Here is a 27,825-nt window from a genome sequence, read left to right as displayed (position 1 = left end):
CACTCAGGACACAGGCTTCATGTTCAGTGTGATACACAGTTCAAAGAAATAATTATTTTTGCTTTTGTGGTCATCTTTTGAATCAGGTGATTGGAGGATTATTTAAGAATGAAGGTTTTCAGGTATTTTCTATGATCAATTTTAAGATTTATTTTATTTTAAGATCAATGAGGGAGAGTCATTAAACAAATGTCAAGCAGCCTTTAACATCCTGATGAAATACATCAATAAAACCTTCCAATAATATTCAACCACAACTCTAAGATCTTGTATTATAAACCTCAAATTCAAACTGAATTAATGTTATTTATACACAATCGTGAAATACCACTTTTGAACTCTTAACTTAGTAACAATCTCTAATAAGGCACACCTTTACTGTGCTGACACTCCTGCTATTCCACTTCCGGGTTTTTCCTCCTACTGGCATGATTCCTTCAAAATAAAAGCACCAGCCTTTATAACTAACGGGACAAATCATACACAATAACACAGCCTTAAGAAAATAATTAAATACTGAAATGAAAAATATTTGCATATTCATAGATTCTGGGTTTTACAATGAGGGAGGAGTACATTTTTAACCAGGCATTTAAACTTTTTTGTGGAAAAAGCATATTAGACACGTGCAGATTGGCTTTGCTATGAGAAAAGAAATGAATTCAACACGTTTGTTTGACATCAAGAATACACAGTGTTTTGGTGAGAAACACTGAATATAAATATAACTTGTTTGTTTACAAGAAAAAACACCAGCATACCTTTAAGCCCAAGGCCACCAGGGTGCCCAGATGATTTAAATTAATGATTAATTTACTGCAGACATGATGACATGAGCACATACACAAACATTTCATTTTACATACATTTTATGTTAAAAAAGCATTCGCACAGGTGATAAAATATTTGCAGCAGGCTTAAGTTCAGTTGCATCCCCTGCCTAGCTGACTAAAAAAAAAATTATTAAGTGTGATTATATCTAGCAAAGCAAACAAAAAAAACGTGGATTTATTGATCTCGTATCGTGTCTAACTTTAGTGGATCATAACATATCGGGTGTGGAATTAATCTGCAGATGCTCCGGTTCAAGATGAGACCAAACTTTTCTATGGATGTCAGTTTTTAAGCCACGACACAAGCCAAAAAGTGGCCTGCAAAAGACTAGGTAAGCTTTGTTTTAAGCCTAGTTTATTGTAAAATGGCGAATTCTGCTTACGTCTGGCAGAGATAATGAATAAATGAATGAGGATGTGTGACATGCTACCTTCAGCTAACGTATGTCTTGTCTTGTTTTACTTTGAGGCAGTAAATCCAATCTCCTCATAGGGAGCAAGGCTAAATAAGCAACTACACAAGCCCCAAAAACTACAACCACCAATATTTGTAAGGAACTTTACAGAAAAACAAGCCCAAATAAAAACTTGGCAACTGTGATTAGGAGTTGGACACAACCGTCCAACAAGCATGTCGGTGTACTGATGCCTCTTCAACAGAATTTTGTGTCCAACACTTGCCTTGGGCACTATTTGTAAGATAATAATAAAAAATAATCCCTCTCAGTCATCACTTATGGCCCACGAGAAGTGTGTGGCAGTGTCTATCTGCAGAGACGCTGCCCTCTGTCGGTATTTTCTTAGTTTCTTATTAGTTTGCTGTGTTCGTAAAGAACACAACATTTTATTTCTCTGATTCACTGATTTGTTCTAGCTGACGCCAAGGGGCCAACTTAGAATCACGTGTTTACAAAAAGCAACAAATCCTACTTATTCTGCCTTCAACCAAATATTGAGTGCTGTGAGGTAAAGACTACATACAGTATATTGGCTTGCTGTTATCTTACTGTCCATGATCTTGATAAGGAAGACTCATTAAGGACAGTATATAAAACACTTGGTTAAGGTCAGGGAAAGATAACTAACCTTAAAACCAGGTTTAACTCTCAAACTGCCTGAAATAAGTGAGGACCAGCCAAAATGTCCTCACTATCATACAGTCTGGTCCAAACCTCAGACTGGCTCTCACAAATCAGAAATACAACACACACATACTTCAGCAGCCAACTTCACAGCACATGTAAAGCTGGTTCAGTTTCTGGATCAGGTGGCTACTCTGATGGCTGGGGTCTTGAAGTCTGTGAACCTCCGTTTAGGGGAAGCTTGTCTCCTGTGGTGAACCTGCAGGAAGGAAAACAAAGTTACATTAAAGAAAACCTGCCTTGATCCTACCCTGGGTGTAAATACCAACAGAATGCTTAATGCCTGAGAAGATAAAACTACTGTCGAGACTCTAAACATGAGACACACGTAAAGAATTTGTTGTGTTGTCTGCTCATCATGAATATGTTGATATAATACTTTATTTAAACTTACCTTTCTGAGAATTGAGTTTGAAGTAACCCTTTTTGTAAAGCACATATAGAAGAACACCAACAACACCAACAACTAAAAGAACTCCAAAAGCAATCCATCCAGTGGAGGACCCTGAAACAGATCACAAAGCGTTAACGTAACACTCAGAATGTAGCTGCATATCATAAACAGCAGATTGGACATCACAGCCGACACGAAGAACAACTAAAGGTGTGCATGCTCCTGAAATCTAAAATCTAAAACTATTAGCAGATTCAGACACCACTGGGATGAACCTCAGCAGGAACAGTGACGTTAGCATCGATCTTATGGCCAGTCGCCTCCTGCTCGGCTACACAGCTAAGAGGCCGGTTCTGGTTCTGGTCTCAGTAGTGAGGAGGGGGATGTTGTAGCGTCGTCCTCTTTCTGAGACGTGCTGCTCATCAGTAGGAAGAAGGTTTGAATCCCTGTCCTGCCACCTCTACTTCAGGCTGTTTACATGTGACTGCTGCTAAACTCCTGCTGTGCCTGAGATCTGCCAACGTGTGAGGCGATCTGTCTACAGCCGAGGGTCTCTGCACCCGGAGCCGAGGCCACGATGGACTCTGGATTACGACTCGTCGGCACGTCTGTATTTTATCACAGCTGCTGTTACAGCGAGTATTGATGAGCTTTGTTAAAAGAAAATATTACCCGTCCAGCTAAACGTGCAGCTCAGCTAGGTTTATGTTTCACTGAGCAGTGAAAGTACAACTGAGGTACTTTACTGAGTATTTCCATGTTCTGTTACTTTATACTTCTACTTCACTACATTTCAGAGGGAAATATTGAACTTTTCACTGCACTACATTTATCAGACAGATATAGTTACCAGTTACAAAACATGTGATTAATTATAAAATATAAATTGGGACCTGTGTGTGTTTGTGTGACTGATCTCAGAATTTACTCCAAACTCCAGCTCTTTCTGTTGTTTCCCTCCAGACCCTCTCATTCTTCCTCCTCTCTCTGTAGATTCAGGAAGTGGAGTCTCAGAGTCTCAGTTTAATGTGACTTCATCCCAATTTCCTTTGTGTTCAGTCAGAACACATTTAGACATGTTTAAAAACTAGTAACACAAACAATTACAGTTATTTAAATGTTAAACCACCACTTGGAAGAATCTCACCACTGATAAACACGTAGGTCTCAGTATAAATCTGATGGTTGATGTCCTCCTGTGTGGCTACACAGCGATAGCGGTCGGTCTTGGTCACAGTAGTTTGGAGGATGATGTTGTAGCGACTTCCTCTTTCTGAGACCTGTGGTTCTTCAGCAGAAAGGTTGTTTCCAGCACTGTCCTGCCACTGTAGCTTTGGCTGTGGAGAAGCTCCTTGAACCTTACACTGCAGCATCATCCCGACCTTTGTTTCAAATATCTCAATGGACAGCTTTGCAGCTGCACCTGTGAACATTATAGAAACAATAAATTTACAGGTTAACGTAAGAGAATTCCAGCTTTACAAATGTAACATTGGGATGTTTTGGGTGTTAATTAAATTATGTTTTAGCACTGAGGTCATAGTGGTGGTGTTGTGGACTGCATTATATTCAGGTGTTTCTAATATTCTGCCCCCCTCATGTTTGTAAATAAGAGGACAGAAAATTAGAAACACCTCTCAGTATAATGTAGTCCAGCACACCACCTTTACCTGTGAGCTCAGTAATAAACATTATATTATAAACTCTGTAAGAAAGTAGAATTTATAGCAGAGCTGTTGTAGTGAATGACAGTAGACTGTACAGGTGTACCTAATAAAGTGGCCACTGAGTGTATTTGATCAACAGTCTCATGCTGCCAGGAAGGAAAACTTATTCTTATTTCTTCTGTAGCAGCAGCTGATGAAAGATTTCACTGCAGTGTTTTATATTTTGTCAAAAAGGAAGGAGTATTATCATTTATTTTCTCTTTAAAACTACAAGTTTGTTCATGTTTTACAATTTGAATTTATCCATCACTAATTATTTTACATGAACCAAATCAGCTCCAAATGAGACAAGAGGTGAACTGTTGCGTAAAACATGAGTTGTATCCAAACTATTTCCTGAGATTCATACAATATTTTGTGTTGCACTAAAATATAAAAACTGAAATATGAAACATGTTTTAAAAGCAAACAAAACTCTTTCATAAACTGTATCAGTGAGAAATTTCGTTGTCGTGCTGCTCAGATCTCAGATTCAGGTCTGAGACACTGACTGACACTCAGATTAACAAACACATTTATAGACAAACTGTCACGTTTAAGCGTCAAGCCGGGAAACAGGGAGAGGACCCAAACGCAGACAGCAGGCAGAGCAGGTTCAGTTCAACAGCTTCAATGAAAACAACAAGGATCACTCAGGTAACAGGCAGGCAGTGGTCACAACCAGGTAAGCAGTCAAAAACAGGCAGACGAGTCCAACAGGGAGCCGACAAAAACCACAAGTCCATCAACGAAGGTACACCAGAAACAGAGCACTGAGGTCGGGAAGCTTAACACACGTACAACAGCGACCTGACGCAGAACAGAGGAAGACGCAGACTGAACACACTCAGGTAGGGGAGACAACGAGACAGGTGAAAACAGTCACAGCAATCAAAGACAGGAAGCAAAACTACATGAGGGATGGAGAATATTTCAAAATAAAACAGGAAATAACCAAACACAAAACCATGACATAGACAGACGGGGGTACAATTACTCAAATACTGTGCTTAAGTAAAATGTTTAAGGTACTTCTACTTTACTACATTTCAGAGGGAAATATTGTACTTTTTACTTCACTAAATAAAATCAGACAGATAGTTTAATCTTAGATACAAAACATATAATGAACATAATACTTAAAGTAGCAAAAGTAAAAAGTATATCTTGATGTACTTTTACTCAAGTGGACTTCTGAATGCAGGACTTTGACTTGTAACAGTATTTTGACGTTGTGGTTTTGCTGCTTTTACTGAAATACAGAATCTGAGTGCTTCTTCCACCACTGACTACTGCCCAGCGCTGTGAAGATTAAAATCCTGATGTGTATACACACATCACAGTTTCAGATCTCTCCACATACATTTGTGAATATTATAGCCCTATACAGTTCTTCCTTTTAGCTAACAAAAGAGGAAGAAGTGTTTTTACACTGTGCTGCTTTTACTTGAGTGAAAGATCTGAGAACTTCTTCCACCACTGCTGAAAACACCTGCAGGAAACTGGCTTCTTCTGGGTTTATTCCAGAAAGCAGCTTTAGTGAAAACTGAGGGAAACTCTGGGTTTTCAGATCCAGAAAGAGAGGTCACTTAAACTCTGGATCAGTTGCCATGGTAACTGAAACTCTGGATCAGTTACCATGGTAACTAAAACTCTGGATCAGTTGCCATGGTAACTGACTGTGAACCTAGCCTGCTCGTTACTGCACATAATGTGTCATCTCAGTTTAAAGGTGAAGATCGGTATGAAGCTTTAGACACGTAGGATCAATGAATAATTATCTATCAGTCAGGATGTGATTGGTCGCACTGATGGAGCATAATTCCTGTAATATTGGAGATTATACGTTAATACTTCTGAGTGAGCAGGATCGTGCTGCAGCCGCAGGATGTAGTTAGAAAGTGAGTTTTGTAAATACGCTGCGTTTAGTCTGAACGTGTTTTAACAGCATTTCAGTGACTTTGTATAAAGTTACTGCTTCTGTTAAAGTAGCTGAAATACAATTATTATTATTACAATCATGTGTCGGTCTTTGATCGAGATATTTCTTAACCCTCCAGCTGCTGGCCCCTGAGTTTTGTCAGATTACAGCTGAACAAATATATTTAAAATGTAAAGTAGGCTACGGCCTAACACACAGTCAGAGTCCACCACTTCATCATCCATTAAGCAAATGCAAGTCTGGTAAATGATGAATTAATGGGCAACACTGAATAAAACTTTATTGACACTTTCTTTTTTAGAGCCGATTTAAGCCGAAACTCTGAACAAACCTCCTCCGGAGCAGGCCGTGTTTTCAGCATCAGTTACCATGGTGATCTAGCAGGTTAAAGAGAGCCACCTTCGTGACACTGAAGACTCCGGCTTAAGGCTCAACGTAGCTGCTAATCTCGCTTCATAGTACACTCCACTGGTGACAGCCAGTTATTTTAATAATAATACAATACAACAACAATAATAATAATAATAATAAAAATAATAATAATAAAGAGCCGAGATGGCGATGTTGCTGCGATATTGTTCATTCTGTCATTTGTAAGAAGTCCAATCTGCCTGCCGATGGTGTTATCTTTTGGAGTTTGTTGGGTTGAGCTGCCAGTTATGTTAATATTGTTTCTGCTGTTTATTTTAGGTATGGAGGTAAATTAGTGTAACTCGGTTTCTTTGATTAGGTTATATATTATTTAAAGAATGATTTAAATGATTGAGTGTATGAAACACACTTTGTGTGTCACAGTTGATTATGAAATGAAATGTGTATCACTGTACTGAGCTCTGAGCTACTAAAAAGTATCGCCAGAACTTTTTCCTGAAATTACAAAAATTAAAATGTAAATAAAAAAATAAAATTAATAAAACATTAGAAACAATGCAATATTGTGATGTTTTGTGTTAAATGCTTCTCTATCTGTGAAATATACAATACAGTGTGTTTCAGAGGCAGAGCATCACAGTCATGTACATCCTCATATAGAAGTACAGTGTAAACGTTAATCACACACCTACAGACCTAATAAATGCTGCTAAATGTCTCCACTTTTAAGAAGTGATGTGCAGTTTCAGCCTTATGACGCCTTGAACACAGAAGAATGATCTCCATCTGAGCCGCAGTGAGGAATACAGATTTAAACTGTTTCTGAATGATATCAGGCCTGTGGAGCCAAACTCACAGCACATGTGACAGGTAGAGTGACGTCAGCAAAATCAGGACTCACCTGGTTTTTCCTTTGATCTGTCCGTTAATCTAAAACTCCCTAATTTCGGTCAATTTAAAGTATTGACAAAAGATTTGACCAATGATGTTCAGTATCTCTGAAATCAGTAAACGCCCAGGAACAAAACGAACCAATCAGCATCTTTCTACGACCTAAAGTGACGAACCTGCAGACTTTTAACTCCATCAGCCAATCAGAGCACAGCATCTTTACCTGAGCGCCACGTGTGTATTATTGACAGCTACTTTCATCCAATGGCAAGTCAGCACCGTGAAAACACGGTGAGTCTGTAGCCAGTAAAATCACCTGTCTGACCATATATGGAAGTTAATGTAGGCGGACTTTCTGTAGCAGAGGGACACGCGCATAACAGAGAAACTTTATTTATGTGTTTAGGGAGGCGAGATTCAATGATAATAAATATGTTAATCTTTATTTAAATATTAAGAGCAACTTTTTATAGTCTAATTTAACACTTAGGGACATTTTTTCAGCGTCATAAAGAGATTTATTATCATCATTTGGTAACTTTTTTGGCACAGACCACCTAAAGAGGTGAAAACAAAACAGATGTTAGAGTGCTTGTGAAATATCATCAACTTCAGGCGGACAGGTAATACTGTGGAAAAAAAACTGAGTGGGCTGAAATTTCATTGTGCAGAGTGAAATAATCTGCAATAATACTGTCTGCTGAAATTTCATGAAGCCTGTCTGACAGAGAGAGAGGATCACTCCAGATGTGGCTGCAGCGCTGTGGGGACGAGGCCCTGCCAGATGTGGATTCTGACCACTTGACAAAAGTCCATCTGGGACTCTTAAAGCAGTCGCATCAGTAAGTGAGCGGCCATCTTTACCTGTTTAATGAAAGCACTCACCTACAACAACAAGCTGAATGTGGAATATTTGACTTGGCTGAAGACGAGGAAAATCACAGGTGTAGTTTCCGCTGTCGGCCAATTTCGTCTTTCTGATTTTTATGGAGGCGTCGCCGTGCTGCAGTCTGTCTTGAAAATGTGAGACTCGACCATCGAACTGCTGATCTTGACCTATTTGGCCGCTACTGGAATGAAGGCCTGCATCATACAGGAAAACCTCCTTGTGACCATCTTTCCTCCAGTCAAAGCGTTTTAGCTCAATGTCCTCCTTGGTGCTGAGCGAACAGGGTAAAGTAACATCACTGTCTTCTTCCACTCTGATGACCTTTGACCCTGGAAGATAAAAACACGTATTAATCAGTGCGTTTACATGCAGAGTCATTAAGTTCAGACAGACATATGGAAGTTTGTTGTTGTCAACTCATGAGAAGAAACTTTTCTTGGTTTTTGGCCTTGTAGCACATTGTCCTCCAGACTGCATATCTGCACTCGTTTACATTTTACTTTCTTACATATATTTATAGTTTAAGATCTGGAGTTTTTATCTTTTAGATTTCTTTTTTCTAATCTTTATTTTTGACACAAAAGTCTTTTGGCACCAACTTGAGAGCAGCCTCACTCATTAATAATGAATAACATTTAACTCTTCCTCTTTTCCAGGTGATGACGAACATCAGCTCTGACTCAGTTAATCAGACTGTCTCTGTCTGTCCACTCAACACTAATAAGCAGGAAGAGGAAGACAGAGAGGAAACACGAGAGAGCGACGAGGAAAACGCAGAACTTAATTCGTCTTGTAATATTTGAGAGTTCAGTCATAACAGAAAAGGCTGCTTCGAGTCGTGTGCGCATGCTTTGTTTTTTCCTGGCAGTCTGCAGGTATTTCCACCTGTAAAAGTTTGGACTGCACAGCAGAGTACAGGGCAGGTCGAGTTAAACATATTATGACTTCATGAAATCACAACTTTATCTACGAAGGGCCAAGGCACCAGTGACCCCGGTTTCCATCCAGGGGGTCAGTGTGGACATTGTGGAGGACTACAAGTACCTGGGAGTACACATGGACAACAAACTGGACTGGACCAAGAACACTCAAGCTCTGTACAGGAAGGGCCAGAGCCGCCTCTATTTCCTGAGGAGGCTGAGGTCCTTCAACATCTGCCGGACGATGCTGAGGATGTTTTATGAGTCTGTGGTGGCCAGTGCTATCCTGTATGCTGTTGCATGCTGGGACAGCAGGCTGAGGGTAGCAGACGCTAACAGACTCAACAAACTGATCTGTAAGGCCAGTTACATTGTGGGGGTGGAGCTGGACTCTCTGGCGGTGGTGTCAGAGAGGAGGATGCTACATGCCATCTTGGACAGATGACTCATCCCCCCACAATGCACCACAGAGCGCCACAGGAAGTCATTCCTGCCTGTGGCCATCAGACTCTTTAACTCCTCCCTCTAAGTGTCAGTCTGTATGACCCTAAGTCACTAAACTGGACATTGATCATTAACATCTCTGCAATACTTGACATAATTGGGCAATATTCTGTGTTTAATACTCCTGTGCAATATACTCTGTTTTCAGTTTAAAATTCCCTGTTTACTGATATTTATTCATATTCTATTACTACTGTGCAATATCTACCGTCTCATAATCATCTTAATAAGCTACACTAAACTTGACAGTACTCACTATTGCACTATTACTTATTACTTATATTATTACATTGTATTGTATTGTTGTATTATTATACCGTACATACTTATCAACCTGTAAATCCACTTTGTACTTAATTTAACTTAGCTGTATTATAGTGTATTATATTTTGATTTGCACATCTCTTATTTCTTACTAGAAATAATTATCTCGTTGCGGATTTATTTTATTATTATTCCTATTTCTATTCTATTAGAACTTCTATTCCTGTGTGCACTGACGTGATAGTGAGCAGCTGTAACGAAAGAGTTTCCCCTCGGGGATCAATAAAGTATTTCTGATTCTGATGTTTAATGAAAGCACTCACCAACAACAAGCTGAATGTGGAATATTTGACTTGGCTGAAGACGAGGAAAAGCACAGGTGTAGACTCCGCTGTCGGTCACCCTCGTATTTCTGATTTTTATGGAGGCGTCGCCGTGCTCCAGTCTATCTGGAAAATGTGAGACTCGACCTTTGAACTGCTGATCTTGACCTGCTCGGCCGTTATTGTAATGATCCCCTGCTTCATACAGGAACACCTCCTTGTGACCATCTTTCTTCCAGTCAAAGAGTTTAAACTCAATGTCCTCCTTGCTGCTGAGTGAACAGGGTAAAGTAACATCACTGTCTTCTTCCACTCTGATGACCTTTGACCCTGGAAGATAAAAACATGTATTAATCAGTGCGTTTACATGCAGAGTCATTAAGTTCAGACAGACATATGGAAGTTTGTTGTTGTTGTCAACTCATGAGAAGAAACTTTTCTTGTTTTTGGCCTTGTAGCACATTGTCCTCCAGACTGCATATCTGCACTCGTTTACATTTTACTTTCTTACATATATTTATAGTTTAAGATCTGGAGTTTTTATCTTTTAGTTTTCTTTTTTCTAATCTTCATTTTTTACACTAAAGTCTTTTGGCACCAACTTGAGAGCAGCCTCACTCATTAATAATGAATAACATTGAACTCTCTCTCTTTTCCAGGTGATGACGAACATCAGCTCTGACTCAGTTAATCAGACTGTCTCTGTCTGTCCACTCAACACTAATAAGCAGGAAGAGGAAGACAGAGAGGAAACACGAGAGAGCGACGAGGAAAACGCAGAACTGAAAGTGAAACTTAATTTGAGAGTTCAGTCATAATAGAAAAGGCTGCTTCGAGTCGTGCGTGCATGCTTTGTGTTTCCTGGCAGTCTGCAGGTATTTCCACCTGTAAAAGTTTGGCCTGCCCAGCAGAGTACAGGGCAGGTCGAGTTTAAACACATTATGACTTCATTCTCGTGAAATCCCGACTTTATTGTCGAAATCTCAGAGAACACAGATATGTGGGAAAGACTTTGATTGTGCAGAAAGTTTTGAACATGAGCAGAAAACCTGCTGAAACACAGGAGCTGTTAAAGTCCAGGGCTTTAGAAATGAACTCAAATGAATGAAAGTATCACTGACGTGAACAGGAGCCACGTGCACATTTAAAGAGGTTACTTCCCCGAACAAAAGACACAAAAGAGGAGTGCAGACTACATCGTGCCTACAGGTGTGCTGACTCAGCAGGGAGCCGCACTGCATTATATTCCACTATAGTTTCTAGATTTGAATCGTCACCTGCAGCCTGAATTCTGTTTCCTTTTACATAAATGAAGACATTTCCACCACAAACTGGTGCAGAAAAGTTCCCCAGAATGCAGGAAATGAAGTGTTGGACGCTCAGACGCCTCCGCCCTGAAGATGTTTCCCTGCAGAAGTCTCTCTGTCCACACATATAAAACCTGCTGGATGCAGCAGCTGCTCGTGAACAGCAGCGCAGACCAGAGGAGGAGGCCCAAATTACAGATCCATCTTTGTCTTCCAGCAAACACACAGACAAGCTGCTAAAATACAACAAGAGAAAATAACGAGCAAGAAAATCACACAGTTTTGAATCTGAAACGTTTCTGTTCATACGGTGCTTTGTCAATCCTGTTTTTGTTCTTTTATTTCTGTTTCTGAACATCGTCACGGCTTTGGATCTGGATTTAAAATGAGGCGGGGAAGAGGGTGGGGACAACTGTTTCTGGTTGTTATTTCATTCTTCTTCTTATTTCCTGCTCAATAAAAACCAACAGACCTCTCAGCAGCCCTCAGGTGGCGGACAAGAGTTCAGATCTGATCAGAAATATCGTTGTTCAGTTAAATTAGACTGCATTAGCTTCAGATACATGTACCAAATAAACTGGCAGCTGAGTGCATTTGGCTCGTAATGTGGTTTCCCATTGGGCTGGACAGCCAAACCTGCGCAGAACAACGACTTTATCAATGTCAGCGTATCATTAAAGATACACTGACCGATATACTGGATCGATTGTGGCACAGGTAGCTTAAATAAAGTATTGGGTATCGCTCAGAAGTGACCAACGGACATGAAACACTATTACAAGTCGTTATTATTAAATTGTAAAAGGAAATTCTTATAAACCTTTTCACTTATTAACTTTTATATAATTAAAATTTGTACAAACCAAAAATGTGTTGGTGTATGAATGTCTCCACTTATCAGTGATGAGTGACATCACAAACATGATGATGTAGAAATCAGTGACATCATCAAAATCATGACTCACCTGAGATGTTTGATTCTTTGATTTTTCTTTTAAGATAAGATGACATTTGTTTCTCTGTTTATTGAACAGAATTTTTTTCCATCTAAAAACAGATTTGAGGAAAAAGAAGAAGCCACCGTCTCAGATTTCACAACATCCTAGCTGAAGCTTCATGAAGCCTGTCTGACAGAGAGGTGATCACTCCAGATGTGGCTGCAGCGCTGTGGGGACGAGGCCCTGCCAGATGTGGATTCTGACCACTTGACAAAAGTCCATCTGGGACTCTTAAAGCAGTCGCATCAGTAAGTGAGCGGCCATCTTTACCTGTTTAATGAAAGCACTCACCAACAACAAGCCGAATGTGGAATATTTGACTTGGCTGAAGACGAGGAAAATCACAGGTGTAGTCTCCGCTGTCGGCCACCCTCGTGTTTCTGATTTTTATGGAGGCGTCGCCATGCTTCAGTTCATCTGGAAAATGTGAGACTCGACCTTTGAACTGCTCATCTTGACCTGCTCGGCCGTTATTGTAATGATCCCCTGCATCATACAGGAACACCTCCTTCTGACCATCTTTCTTCCAGTCAAAGAGTTTTAGCTCAATGTCCTCCTTGGTGCTGAGCGAACAGGGTAAAGTAACATCACTGTCTTCTTCCACTCTGATGACCTTTGACCCTGGAAGATAAAAACATGTATTAATCAGTGCGTTTACATGCAGAGTCATTAAGTTCAGACAGACATATGGAAGTTTGTTGTTGTCAACTCATGAGAAGAAACTTTTCTTGTTTTTGGCCTTGTAGCACATTGTCCTCCAGACTGCATATCTGCACTCGTTTACATTTTACTTTCTTACATATATTTATAGTTTAAGATCTGGAGTTTTTATCTTTTAGATTTCTTTTTTCTAATCTTTATTTTTCACACAAAAGACTTTTGGCACCAACTTGAGAGCAGCCTCACTCATTAATAATGAATAACATTGAACTCTCTCTCTTTTCCAGGTGATGACGAACATCAGCTCTGACTCAGTTAATCAGACTGTCTCTGTCTGTCCACTCAACACTAATAAGCAGGAAGAGGAAGACAGAGAGGAAACACGAGAGAGCGACGAGGAAAACGCACAACTGAAGTGAAACTGAATTCAGTTCCTAATGATTTGTAAGTCTAGTAAGTAAAAAGACAACAACACCAAGCCTCTGAACTCCACTCAGACAGCGGGAACACAGATTTCATCATGTAAACTGCAGACAGGAGCTCAGAATTAGGTAGGGAAGGTAGGGACACGTCCCTGCCAACATCCAGCCACTACTGAATCCCTCGCAATGACTCTGATTAAAATGCTGCAGTGTTTCCTGGCAGTCTGCAGGTATTTCCACCTGTAAAAGTTTGGACTGCAGTGCGGCGTCTCTCCTCTGAGCGGCAGCTCTGTGTCTGTCTCTGCGTCCCCCTCGCTTAGAGACACCTTTGCTCTGTTTGGGACTGTCTCACTACTCCAGGAAGCTTCCCACTGAAGCGGCTGGGAGCTGCACTTTATCGGAGCTGCTGAAGGAAACATTTGTGTGGATTTGTGGTGAGATTTCTGCCTGATCACAAGTGTTTGCAGCTAGTTTCGGTTTCCCACCTCCGATGAAGAGCAGCGCAGAGCCGCTTCCCTAAACTGTGTCTACGGGGGGGAACAGAACAACGTTACCTGCTTCTTATTTCATTCTTCTTCTTCTTATTTCCTGCTCAGTAAAAACCAACAGACCTCTCAGCAGCCCTCAGGTGGCGGACAAGAGTTCATATCTGATCAGAAATGTCAGAGATGTGTCGCAACAATGAATCGGGTTTGACGCGAAGAAGCTTCGCTCGGAATCAGCGGCGCGTTTCTCTCAGCAGGACGGAGGCGACGCCCCGAACATCCGCTGCCAAAGACCGCTACATGGTCAACATCACAATACTGCGCAGCAGGTCTGTTAGAGACTGTAGTGAACCAGGAGGAGGCGGGCATGAAATGACTCCACCTGTGCTGTGGAGGGGGGTGTTTTAATATCGATCTGTACTGATTATTAGGATATTGATTATCAGTCTGAGTTGAGTTGTCTTACCTTCTTCAGCAAACGTTGTTCCAGACCGAGTCAGGAGACAGAGACACACGAGAGGAAGAAGCGCCATAGTTGTCGAAGTCACCTGAAGATTAAACATCACTGTAACACAAAAGCAGCGTCACTAACGAGCATGAAACGGTTTCTGGCTGCGAGTCCTGCAAGTCCCAAACACTTTCGATTTGTCCGGAAGCTGCAACTGCAGCGACACTCCCTGCATGACCCTTCACAATAAAAGCGTACTTTCCAGTAATATCATAGCTTGTGAAATGGGGACAGAAACTGTACAAGGTACCACACCCCACTGAGCAGTAGCCTACTTCATCTTCACACTGACATCTCACATGTGACTGCAGCTGTTTAAGGGGAGAAAAAGTTTCTCTGGCTGAAATACTGCAGCCTGTTTACTGTGTGGTTATTTTCCCAACAGCAGGCAGCAGTGGGCTACTGTACTTCTTATTTACAGTCATCATGTCACTCAGTCTGAAAAGTCTCCTCATGTTTTCCTGAGTGGCAGAGATCAAATAAGAGAATAAAAGCCCTTCATGAAGCTGTTGGTGGAAAACTCTCTCTGGTCTCCGTTCTGGATTACCAACAAGTGTTTGGGGCCCCAGGTTCAGTGGGGGTCAAATAGTTTCTCACAATTGGATTAACTGCACATTTGTTTCTGGATATGCACGCTGAAGCACAATGTAAAGGCAGGTCCTGCATTATTACCTCATACGCCGCATTATTACCTCAACGAAACTCTCGGTAACCCTCAGGTAGCGGGCACACTGAGGTTTATGTTGTGGCTCCCCGGGGTGGGGGCGTTTGGTGTAGTGGAAAGGCAACAAACTACAAACAACAGGCTTTTGGACATCAGGCTCTGTTTCTGCATGTGTCAGTAACATTACTAGTATCACTGTGTTTGTGCTCCAGTGCTCCCACTGTTCCTACAGTGAATCTGTGGGTCTTCAGTCAGTATTAGTGTGTCGGGGTGTGTAGGTTTGGTGACGAACCTTCAGATGTGAGTGCAGATGTGGTCTGTTACTCAGTTCTTTGATGAGCAGCGAAACTTTGATTAGTTTGAAGTCTTCTGAAAGGAGACTCTGGCTTGCTACAGTATTTCATTAGAAATATCAGCACAACCACACACACACTCACACACACACACACACACACACATCTGCAGCAGTAATGATGCCAAGTCGAAAGTTATTAGCCAACTCCAGGAATGACAGACTTTTACTGTTTACACTTCCAAAGAATGTGGTTGAGGTCTAATTCAGTGGCGGAGCCGGGGGGTGGCCAGTGGTGGCCATGGCCCCCATAGGCTAAAGTCTGGCCACCTGATGCACACAGCACCATATTTAAGGTTGCTCAGTTTGTTCTTGCGTGGAAACATTTCTGTACTGTGCGACGTCCCCGTTCTTCGTCCCTCCTACAAAGTTCTGATTCTGAGCCGTCGACGAGCACAACACCAGACCTTTTGGATTCGCTGATGAAATCAGAGATGTGTGCAATGATTCAGAGGTCTGGAAATTGTAATAATTGAATCTCCTCACAGATTTAACGTGATGACTGTAAGAAAACACCCTCTGCCAACACAAGAAAGACTCATGCATACAACAAACACATCATAGCACCATCGTACAGATTAGAAAGCAATTTTAAAGTCAGCCTTGAGAGCGCTGCTGCTTGCGTCCTCACTAAGACCAAGAAATTGGATCACATCGGTCCAGTTCTGAGGTCTTAACACTGGCTTCCTGTCTGTCAAAGAACTGATTTCAAAATACTGCTGTTGGTCTATAAAGCACTGAATGGTTTAGGGCCAAAGTACATTTCTGATGTGCTGCTCCGTTATGAAGCGTCCAGACCTCTCTGATGGTCTGGATCAGGTCTGCTTTCTGTCCCATGAGTCTAATCTCAACCTGGAGAAGCAGCGTTCAGTTTTTATGCTCCACATATCTGGAACAAACTCCCAGAAAACTGCAGGTCTGCTGCAACTCTGTTCTTTTAAATCAAGGCTGAAGACTTTTCTGTTTTCTGCTGCCTTTTATTAAATCGAATAATGATTCATTTCTTACACTGCACTGACTTTTACTCTCCTGTTTTATCTTTCTTTATCTTTTTTATTTCTATTTAATTCTTTAAGTGTATTTAAATGTCTTTATATTGCCCTATCTTGCTTTTGTGTTTTATGGAAAGCACTTTGAATTGCCTTGTTGTTGAAATGTGCTATACAATTGAACTAAAACATGCAAGTGTCCTTGATAATTCAACAATACGATAGGTTAATGTTACGGCTTCCAGTTTAACTGATTTCTTCTTCGATTCTGAGAAATTAAGGTTTCTGTGTGTCAGTTTTGTATAGCTGAAGGGGGGCCCGTAAAGCATATAACCGCAGTCCAAACAGGCCCCGCTGCCACCTGTATTCATTTAGCACCACACCATCTTACCCAGTGTGCCTGATGTAGCCACGGCTATTAAAACTGTTTCTTACTTTACCTGTGACTATCGCCAGCGCCCTTCTCAAAACTAATTAAAACAGATCTGAGAAGCACCATGGCACAGGAGAGACTGTCGGGGCTGGCCACCCTGAGCACTGAAAATAAACGCATCGCAGTCCGGGTTTAAAGAGGCTGGTAGGGCCAAAAGATGTACTCTGCTGAATTTTGTTGTGCGTTTGAAGTGATTTAGTATCCTCACTATGAAAGATGTTAAAATTGGCCTGCTCTGTGCTGCAGGGGGCGCCTCACGTGTTTGCGTTACGGTGTTGGCAGAAGGCTAAACTACATTACCCATGATCCTTAGCCACTGCTAAACCTGAAGTCTGGTGGAAGACGTTTCAGTTACTTAATAAAGTACTTATTGTACAGTGAAGCCAGGCATAGTGTGCACATAGGTTTTTACACGCTCCCTGATCCAGGGGGAAACTCTTTCTATTCCCATTGGCTGTTTTCAGCGTCGATGGGGACGTCATGCGGAAGCTGTAAACTACGGGGTGTTCCACTCCTGTTTTGGCTAAAATATCTTAAATAAACCACATTTTTACTTTTTCTTAACATAGATTATCTAGATGCAGTGTAATTACCGGTTCGGCCAGACTAGATACTTAATATAGTTAGTAGATAGATCTTTTTACGGTCGTATTTACAGCCCTACTTCTCAAACCGGAAGAGCCGCCAACCCAAAACCCCATTTCTAGAATACTCGCAGATTTAATTCTTAAACGGGTGAAAATAAACTGTGACCATATTTATTTATTATCCTGTGCAATTAATTACATCTATATTTATATTGTACCACTGTCCTTCATATTTATCTATTTTTTTACATATATAAAAAACTGTGGAGGCCATTTGAGTGTCGTGTTCAAGAAACCAGTTTGAGATGATCTGAGCTTTTTGACATGGCGCGTTATCCTGCTGGAGGCAGCCATTAGAAGACGGGTAGACTGTGGCCATAAAGGGATGGACATGGTCAGCAACAATACTCAGGTCGGCTGTGGTGTTTAAACGATGCTCGGCTGGTGCTAAGGAGCCCAAAGTGTGTCAAGAAAATCTCCCCCACACCATTACACCAGCAGCACCAGCAGCAGCAGCAGCCTGAGCTGCTGATACAAGGCAGCATGGATCCATGCTTTCATGTTGTTTCCGCCACATTCTGACCCTACCATCTGCACGTCAGCAGAAACCGAGACTCTTCCGATCTTCTGTGGTCCAGTTTTGGTGGGGCCGTGCCAACTGTACCTCAGTGTCCTGTTCTTGGCTGACAGGAGGGGCACCCGGTGCGGTGATCTGTTGCTGTAGCCCATCTGCTTCACGGTTCGACGCGTCGTGCGTTCGGAGACGCTCTTCCGCGTACCTCAGTTGCACCGAGTGGTTATTTGAGTTACTGTTGCCTTTCTTTCAGCTCGAACCGGTCTGGTCATTAACCTCTGACCTCTGCCACCAACGAGGCATTTTCGCCCGGAGAACTGCCGCTCACTGGATATTTTTCAGGGTTCCTCTCTTCTACTGCTTTACTCCTAACTGTTCCCTTGACCTCTGATTTGCTTCATGGGAAATTAATATGATCCATATGAATATGATCTGCTCTTCATTACATCTGCAGACTCATGTCAACTCCTGGAGAAAACTACTGTTGTGGTTTTCTCAGCTGAACATTTAAATCCCCAGTTGTACGCCCACTGTTCAACCTTAGTGATTGCAGCCTGAATCCGTCTGTTATTGTGCAAGATATTCCTTCCCCTTATCAATAGTGCCCCATCATCTGTAGAGAGATCTGCCGTCCCTGCAGACTTCCATCCTAATTTCTTTTAATATGGTAAGTATTAATATGCAATATAAACTGGTGTGCCCTCTTTGACCTATTTAATCACACACTTTCAAAGATTTTGGGAAAAAACAATTTTATAATTCAATTTAGTTTTATTTATATAGCGCTTATATACAGATGTGCTGACAAGAGAGAGAGAATACAGAAGCACGATGCAAATTCCACACAGAATTTTAAAATAATATAATATAAATAATTGAAATATGTCTATAAAATAGAGGAAGTGCTAATCTCCAACATTAAAAGTTTTGGCATATGTGAGCAGACATTTGGAGTGACTGGGTCTTATCAATAACAATGTATTGACAAAAACCCCTCTTATTCTTAAATATTTATCTAAAATATCCAAATGACAGTGATGCGTTAGGAAATTGTGATGGGCATTTTTCTAAATGACTAAATGATTCATTGATTAATCTAGAAAATAATCGGCAGATTAATTGATAATGAAATTAATTGTTGGTTGCAGCTCTGAGATTTCATACCATATCTGATGATTAAATACCGAATTTAGTTTGAAGGTCTTCTAAAGTCGTTAAACACTTTTATTTTGAAGGCAGATGTCCAAACGGAAGTTGCTGTAGTTTCCGGTGCTTATTGTGGACCAATATTTAAGACACGCACAGTTTAATACAAGTTCATTTGAATACGTTATAAAAGACAAATACAGCTGTGTTTGTAGTAAAATCTACAGGCTGTTACATTAAAACAATCTGTTGTTTTTGGCAAAAAAAGAGGTGGAATACAAATGTCCAACCCAGATATGAAAGTCTTTCCAAACACTGTGAATAAACTGTGTTTGCATTTTTAAAAACATGTTAATATTATTTTTACAAAAACAGAAATTACAGTCCAAATTAAAACAGTTGCAAGGATACATCTCATTAAGAATCTGGTTCTTTTAATATCGTGTTGAGATTAATAATAATTGTCCTATAATCAGTTTATTTAAATAACACATTTGTTCTGTTCAAGGTTCAGCCAGAAGGAACCAAACATTAAAAACTCCGTTAAAGCAGTTAAAAAGTTCCACACATTGTGGTGTTTTCAGTGTTTCCCTGGCACTAGTCATCACGAGCCTTCACGAGTCAAAGTGTGAAGGTGCTGAACCCGTTTTAAAGTGTTCAACACTGGAGCGACTTCCTGAAGACGCTGAGACAGACACACACCTGTATGACGCGCCGTGTGAATGATCCAGTTCCGCGTTTAAAGTGATCAATAAATCATTTCGAAGCAACAAAACAAAAACGGAATCCAGCACCTGACGCTGACACGTGCAAAGGTGAACGTGGATGCTGTGAGATTTGAGGTCGAGCCAAACTCTCCCCCTCTCTCTCTCCTCCGGCCGTGCACGTGAACAGGTGAATAAATAGACAAAGGTTATTTCCGGTCCAAACCACGTGACTTTACACCATACGTAATAGAGATGAGCAATAAACAGACATGAATATATACTCGGCTCCTACAGGATCCCTAAGAATCTGTTCCAGCAGCAGTGAAGAACAGATCTGTGCCGCACAGCAGCATCAGACCTCTGAGCTGCTCTCAGTGAAGCTGCCCAGAGTAACAAACAGGCTGCTCACTGACACACACACAGCAGAGACACACACTTTAGTTTGGAGACACTAGAGGGCGCCACGTTGTTGAGAGAGAGACTAAAACAATGAACTCACTCAGAGAAACTCCAACATCACAGTCAGTGATTTAGGAAGAAATTCATTTCTAAACTGTATGTTAGAAATATTTAGATTTGAATGACCTGATAAACAGGAACCAGTACGGGCATCAGTGTGTCTCGGAGGCTCCCTGCAACATACTGACTTAATACCACTGCTGGCTCATTTCTTAAACATAAGAACAATGAATTACTGAGCAGGAAATAGTGACTATCAGCCACAGTTCAGATACAAACCTGAGCAGCAGCTGATCAAAGCAAACGAAGCAACATTTCCTCACAGCCTCTGACAGGCTGCAGACTCAGTGATGTCAAGTTTAACCAAAGGATGTTTTACAGCTGGCTGGAGGACGCGAAGGCTGAGTAGTGTTCAGTATTTCAGCAGAAAACAGCAAACATTTAGTAAACATCAGTGTAATAGAAAAACCTCTGTGAGCCCCAAAATGATGATGCGATCCCCAGAGGCTCCCGGCTGAGAAGCTCTGAAGAGTTTGAATCTGAGTTATTGTCACGTGTTAAACTGCAGGTTGCACATGTCTTTGCTGACTATTCCAATGAAGAAACAAACAGTCAAAGATCCCGTACAGACGTGTTTTAAGACATAAAAATATTAAAAAATAACTTGTCTCGTGTGGTTTTTCTATAAAAAGGTCAATGAGTTTGTTAAAAACTCCGTCTCCCTCAGTGAAAAACCCAGAATCTGTGAATATGCTAATATTTATTTATTAAAAAGCTGAACTCCTGGAGCAGCTGCGTCCTACTTCCCTCAGAAGTCCACTCTCAGTGTTTGTGAGCTGCAGGCTTCAGGTCTCCACATCACACCTGTGGACGTTTCATACTGGATCACGATCGGCTTCCAAACTAGTTGTAATGTTCAACGTTTCACATGTTAAACTGAGATTTCAGGTGAGCACAGAGAAACTTTCCTCCTTCAGCAGATGAATCATTCTGCACAGTGAAGCTCAAACATCCAACTGAAGGAGCAAAAAGCAAAACCCATCTCTGACTGGAGGGGGGCTTTAAGTTACCTCATTAGTTGGTTATATTGAACTGTTTCTACACTAAAATTAAAAGCTAGGGATGTCTGACCTCGCCTGAATATTAGATAATATATATATCTTCAAAGCCTAAACATCTCTTGACAACTCCTCTGACGACAGAGTGATCGTCCCAAACGTCGTTCAACTTCTCAGAGGCTCAAAGAGTTAAGACAGAACTTTAATATCCTGACGATCGATGTTTTAGATTCATCGAACGGTCGAGCAGCCGAGGAACATGTTTCAGCATCAGAAGTATGTTTGTATGCAGTTTGTTTCTTTTCCAAACGTCTGAACACAGAAACATCTGAAACATTCAGTTGGACATTTTTCATGTTTTATTCAAACGCTTGGATAGAAAGGATTAAGCACTGGCTGAAGTTACATGATACAAGAGCATCAGCAGTTAAACATTAATATACTTTCAGGTGCACATTTCCAACATCAGTCAACAGCAGCACACAGTTCAGTGTAACTGACCTGACACATATTTAAAAATCCCACTGTCATTTTATTTAGGGCACTGTCATTGTGGTCACTCTTTCCCTGCAGATGGTTATTGTATGGCTCATTGTGGTGACAAATAAAACATTGACATTTAACACGTCCACAAAAGTGAATTCAACTAAAAAAGAGTCATCATCTGCTCTTGGCAGTATATTCGAGCTGCTGTGTTCATATTTGAAGCTCTGCATGTAACAGACAACAATAAGTTTCCTCTCCACAGGATTCCCAAACTGTCAGTGCATCATGACGGGGAGAGCCCTGAGTTTAAAGGCAAGACAAGTTTATCTGTATATTTCAATAACAAGGCAAGTCAGAGTGCTTTACATAAGACAGAAAGGCATTCAAGTAGTGAATGTGATTGGCCATGATTGTCACAGCCTCTAATGCACCCACCTATAATGTTTTCCTTTCTGATTCACACCTCAAGAAGCTACATTATTATCATCATGATGCTCTTGTAAATTTACACCTTCATTCTCTGGTGGTGAACCTGCAGGAAGGAAAACAAAGTTACATTAAAGAAAACCTGCCTTGATCCTACCCTGGGTGTAAATACCAACAGAATGCTTAATGCCTGAGAAGATAAAACTACTGTCGAGACTCTAAACATGAGACACATGTAAAGAATTTACCTCTCTGAGAATTTTGTGTGGAGCGACGCCTGTAGTAACACACAGTTAGAACAACACCACCACCACCAGCAGCAACAAGAGTGCAGAAAAATTAACAGCAACACCATGTCCAGACCCTGAAACAGATCACAAAGAGTTAACGTAACACTCAGAATGTAGCTGCATATCATAAACAGCAGATTGGACATCACAGCCGACACGAAGAACAACTGAAGGTGTGCATGCTCCTGAAATCTAAAATGTAAAACTATTAGCAGATTCAGACACCACTGGGATGAACCTCAGCAGGAACAGTGACGTTAGCATCGATCTTATGGCCAGTCGCCTCCTGCTGGGCTACACAGCTAAGAGGCCGGTTCTGGTTCTGGTCTCAGTAGTGAGGAGGGGATGTTGTAGCGTCGTCCTCTTTCTGAGACGTGCTGCTCATCAGTAGGAAGAAGGTTTGAATCCCTGTCCTGCCACCTCTACTTCAGGCTGTTTACATGTGACTGCTGCTAAACTCCTGCTGTGCCTGAGATCTGCCAACGTGTGAGGCGATCTGTCTACAGCCGAGGGTCTCTGCACCCGGAGCCGAGGCCACGATGGACTCTGGATTACGACTCGTCGGCACGTCTGTATTTTATCACAGCTGCTGTTACAGCGAGTATTGATGAGCTTTGTTAAAAGAAAATATTACCCGTCCAGCTAAACGTGCAGCTCAGCTAGGTTTATGTTTCACTGAGCAGTGAAAGAACAACTGAGGTACTTTACTGAGTATTTCCATGTTCTGTTACTTTATACTTCTACTTCACTACATTTCAGAGGGAAATATTGAACTTTTCACTGCACTACATTTATCAGACAGATATAGTTACTAGTTACAAAACATGTGATTAATTATAAAATATAAATTGGGACCTGTGTGTGTTTGTGTGACTGATCTCAGAATTTACTCCAAACTCCAGCTCTTTCTGTTGTTTCCCTCCAGACCCTCTCATTCTTCCTCCTCTCTCTGTAGATTCAGGAAGTGGAGTCTCAGAGTCTCAGTTTAATTTGCTTTGTGTTCAGCCTGAACACATTTAAACATGTTTGAAAACTACTAACAACCAATTACAATTGTTTAAATGTTAAACCACCACTTGGAAGAGTCTCACCACAGATATGCACGAAGGTCTCAGCATCAATCTGATGGCTGATGTCCTCCTGTGTGGCTACACAGCGATAGCGGCCGGTCTTGGTCACAGTGTGGTTAAGGGTGATGTTGTAGCGGCTTCCTCTTTCTGTGTGTGTCTCCTCAGCAGAAAGGTTGTTTCCAGCTCTGTCCTGCCACTGTAGCTTCAGCGGTGGAGAAGCTCCTTGAACCTCACACTGCAGCAGAATCCTGTCCTTCATTTCAAATATCTCGATGGACGGCTTTGCAGCTGCACCTGTGAGCATCATAGAATCAACAGGTTACATAAGATAATTCCAGCTTTACAAATGTAACATTGGGATGTTTTGGGTGTTAATTAAATTATGTTTTAGCACTGAGGTCATAGTGGTGGTGTTGTGGACTGCATTATATTCAGGTGTTTCTAATATTCTGCCCCCTCATGTTTGTAAATAAGACAGAAAATTAGAAACACCTCTCAGTATAATGTAGTCCAGCACACCACCTTTACCTGTGAGCTCAGTAATAAACATTATATTATAAACTCTTTAAAAAAAGAGCTGTTATTTGTGTATTTGATCAACAGTCTCATGCTGCCAGAAAGGAAAACTTATTCTTAATTCTTTTGTAGCAGCAGCTGATTAAAGATTTCACTGCAGTGTTTTATATTTGGTCAAAAAGGAAGGAGCATTATCATTTATTTTCTCTTTAAAACTACAAGTTTGTTCATGTTTTACAATTTGAATTTATCCATGACTAATTATTTTACATGAACCAAATCAGCTCCAAATGAGACAAGAGGTGAACTATTGCGTAAAAAACGAGTTGTGTCCAAACTATTTCCTGAGATTCATACAATATTTTGTGTTTCACTAAAATATAAAAACTGAAATATGAAACATGTTTTAAAAGCAAACAAACCTCTTTCATAAACTATCAGTGAGAAATTTCGTTCTCGTGCTGCTCAGATCTCAGATTCAGGTCTGAGACTCTGACTGACACTCAGATTAACAAACACATTTATAGACAAACTGTCACGTTTAAGCGTCAAGCCGGGAAACAGGGAGAGGACCCAAACGCAGACAGCAGGCAGAGCAGGTTCAGTTCAACAGCTTCAATGAAAACAAGGATCACTCAGGTTACAGGCAGGCAGTGGTCACAACCAGGTAAGCAGTCAAAAACAGGCAGACGAGTCCAACAGGGAGCCGACAAAAACCACAAGTCCATCAACGAAGGTACACCAGAAACAGAGCAGTGAGGTCGGGAAGCTTAACAGACGTACAACAGCGACCTGACGCAGAACAGAGGAAGACGCAGACTGAACACACTCAGGTAGGGGAGACAACGAGACAGGTGAAAACAATCACAGCAATCAAAGACAGGAAGCAAAACTACATGAGGGATGGAGAATATTTCAAAATAAAACAGGAAATAACCAAACACAAAACCATGACAGACAGATGGGGGTACAATTACTCAAATACTGTGCTTAAGTAAAATGTTTAAGGTACTTCTCCTTCACTGCATTTCAGAGAGAAATATTGTACTTTTTACTTCACTAAATAAAATCAGACAGATAGTTACTTTGATCTTGCATACAAAACATAGGATGAACATAATACTTAAAACTTACTTAAAGTAGCAAAAGTAAAAATTAAGTTTTGCTGATACTTTATAAACTTTTGATATATACAGTATATCTTGATGTACTTTTACTGAAGTGGACTTCTGAATGCAGGACTTTGACTTGTAACAGTATTTTTACTTTGTGGTTTTGCTGCTTTTACTGAAATACAGAATCTGAGTGCTTCTTCCACCACTGACTACTGCCCAGCGCTGTGAAGATTAAAATCCTGATGTCTATACACACATCACAGTTTCAGATCTCTCCACATACATTTGTAAATATTATAGCCCTATACAGTTCTTCCTTTTAGCTAACAAAAGAGGAAGAAGTGTTTTTACACTGTGCTGCTTTTACTTGAGTGAAAGATCTGAGAACTTCTTCCACCACTGCTGAAAACACCTGCAGGAAACTGGCTTCTTCTGGGTTTATTCCAGAAAGCAGCTTTAGTGAAAACTGAGGGAAACTCTGGGTTTTCACATCCAGAAAGAGAGGTCACTTAAACTCTGGATCAGTTACCATGGTAACTTGAACTCTGGATCAGTTACCATGGTAACTTGAACTCTGGATCAGTTGCCATGGTAACTGAAACTCTGGATCAGTTGCCATGGTAACTGACTGTGAACCTAGCCTGCTCGTTACTGCACATAATGTGTCATCTCAGTTTAAAGGTGAAGATCGGTATGAAGCTTTAGACACGTAGGATCAATGAATAATTATCTGTCAGTCAGGATGTGATTGGTCGCACTGATGGAGCATAATTCCTGTAATATTGGAGATTATACGTTAATACTTCTGAGTGAGCAGGATCGCTGCAGCTGCAGGATGTAGTTAGAAAGTGAGTTTTGTAAATACGCTGCGTTTAGTCTGAACGTGTTTTAACAGCATTTCAGTGACTTTGTATAAAGTTACTGCATCTGTTAAAGTAGCTGAAATACAATTATTATTATTACAATCATGTGTCGGTCTTTGATCGATATATTTTTTAACCCTCCAGCTGCTGGCCCCTGAGTTTTGTCAGATTACAGCTGAACAAATATATTTAAAATGTAAAGTAGGCTACGGCCTAACACACAGTCAGAGTCCACCACTTCATCATCAATTAAGCAAATGTAAGTCTGGTAAATGATGAATTAATGGGCAACACTGAATAAAACTTTGTGTTAACTTATTGACACTTTCATTTTTAGAGCCCATTTAAGCCGAAACACTTATTCCCTCAGCTGAGACTCTGCAACACAGAGAGAACATCGTCAGGACAAGAGACAGCGAGAGGGCGACGCTTTTTACAGCTGATTTAAGCCGAAACTCTGAACAAACCTCCTCCGGAGCAGGTCGTGTTTTCAGCATCAGTTACCATGGTGATCTAGCAGGTTAAAGAGAGCCACCTTCGTGACACTGAAGACTCCGGCTTAAGGTTCAACGTAGCTGCTAATCTCGCTTCATAGTACACCCCACTGGTGACAGCCAGTTATTTTAATAATAATACAATACAACAATAATAATAATAATAATAATAATAATAATAAAGAGCCGAGATGGCGTTGTTGCTGCGATATTGTTCATTCTGTCATTTGTAAGAAGTCCAATCTGCCTGCCGATGGTGTTATCTTTTGGAGTTTGTTGGGTTGAGCTGCCAGTTATGTTAATATTGTTTCTGCTGTTTATTTTAGGTATGGAGGTAAATTAGTGTAACTAGGTTATATTTTATTTAAAGAATAAATGATTGAGTGTATGAAACACACTTTGTGTGTCACAGTTGATTATATTATGAAATGAAATGTGTATCACTGTACTGAGCTCTGTGGAGTCAGAATGTTTTGTTTACTTTGTTTTACTCAATTTATGGGGAAATGCACATAAAACCCACCCAGTTTACACACAAGAGACCCATAAAAAGTATCGCCAGATTTGATCAAAACTGAGAACTTTTTCCTGAAATTATAAAAATTAAAATGTAAATAAAAAAATAAAAATAATAAAACAACATTAGAACCTGAGGAAAAGTCTTGATGCTGATTTGAAAAGTGTAGTACAACATTGTGATGTTTTGTGTTAAATGCTTCTCTATCTGTGAAATATACAATACAGTGTGTTTCAGAGGCAGAGCATCACAGTCATGTACATCCTCATATAGAAGTACAGTGTGAACGTTAATCACACACCTACAGACCTAATAAATGCTGCTAAATGTCTCCACTTTTAAGAAGTGATGTGCAGTTTCAGCCTTATGACGCCTTGAACACAGAAGAATGATCTCCATCTGAGCCGCAGTGAGGAATACAGATTTAAACCGCCACCTTAACGTGGTGGAGGGGTTTGAGTACCCGAATGACCCTGGGAGCTATGTTGTCTGGGGCTTTATGCCCCTGGTAGGGTCTCC

At 40.8% G+C, this 27,825-nt stretch overlaps 1 protein-coding gene and 1 long non-coding RNA gene across 10 annotated transcripts in view; both read right to left on the bottom strand.

The window, feature by feature from the left end:
- Nucleotides 1-135: 135 nt before the first annotated feature.
- LOC122869949 (CD276 antigen-like) overlaps nt 136-27,825 on the bottom strand; it is a 61,474-nt gene continuing 33,784 nt past the window's right edge. For 5 of the 9 annotated variants that reach the window (XM_044183426.1, XM_044183472.1, XM_044183437.1 and 2 more), the window contains 7 exons: nt 12,777-13,106; nt 10,181-10,510; nt 8,162-8,498; nt 7,291-7,319; nt 3,517-3,792; nt 2,370-2,480; nt 136-2,174 (listed from right to left, as the gene is read on the bottom strand). In XM_044183426.1, the coding sequence (XP_044039361.1) occupies nt 2,146-2,174; nt 2,370-2,480; nt 3,517-3,792; nt 7,291-7,319; nt 8,162-8,498; nt 10,181-10,510; nt 12,777-13,106 (1,442 nt within the window). In that variant the 3' untranslated portion in view covers nt 136-2,145. Of the gene's footprint in view, nt 2,175-2,369; nt 3,357-3,516; nt 3,793-7,290; nt 7,320-8,161; nt 8,499-10,180; nt 10,511-12,776; nt 13,107-27,825 lie in introns of those variants that run through there. The other 4 variants (XM_044183399.1, XM_044183448.1, XM_044183417.1 and 1 more) reach the window with 4 other exon arrangements.
- On the bottom strand, nt 23,921-25,663 carry LOC122870275. The gene is made up of 2 exons (XR_006376515.1): nt 24,740-25,663; nt 23,921-24,095 (listed from the first exon to the last, which is right to left on the bottom strand). It is a non-coding gene; the product is annotated as an uncharacterized LOC122870275 (long non-coding RNA).

Source organism: Siniperca chuatsi, linkage group LG2, assembly GCF_020085105.1.
Source record: "Siniperca chuatsi isolate FFG_IHB_CAS linkage group LG2, ASM2008510v1, whole genome shotgun sequence".
NCBI lineage: Eukaryota > Metazoa > Chordata > Actinopteri > Centrarchiformes > Sinipercidae > Siniperca > Siniperca chuatsi.
Note: the sequence above shows the minus strand (reverse complement) of the source record. Positions and strands in the feature narration are given on the sequence as shown.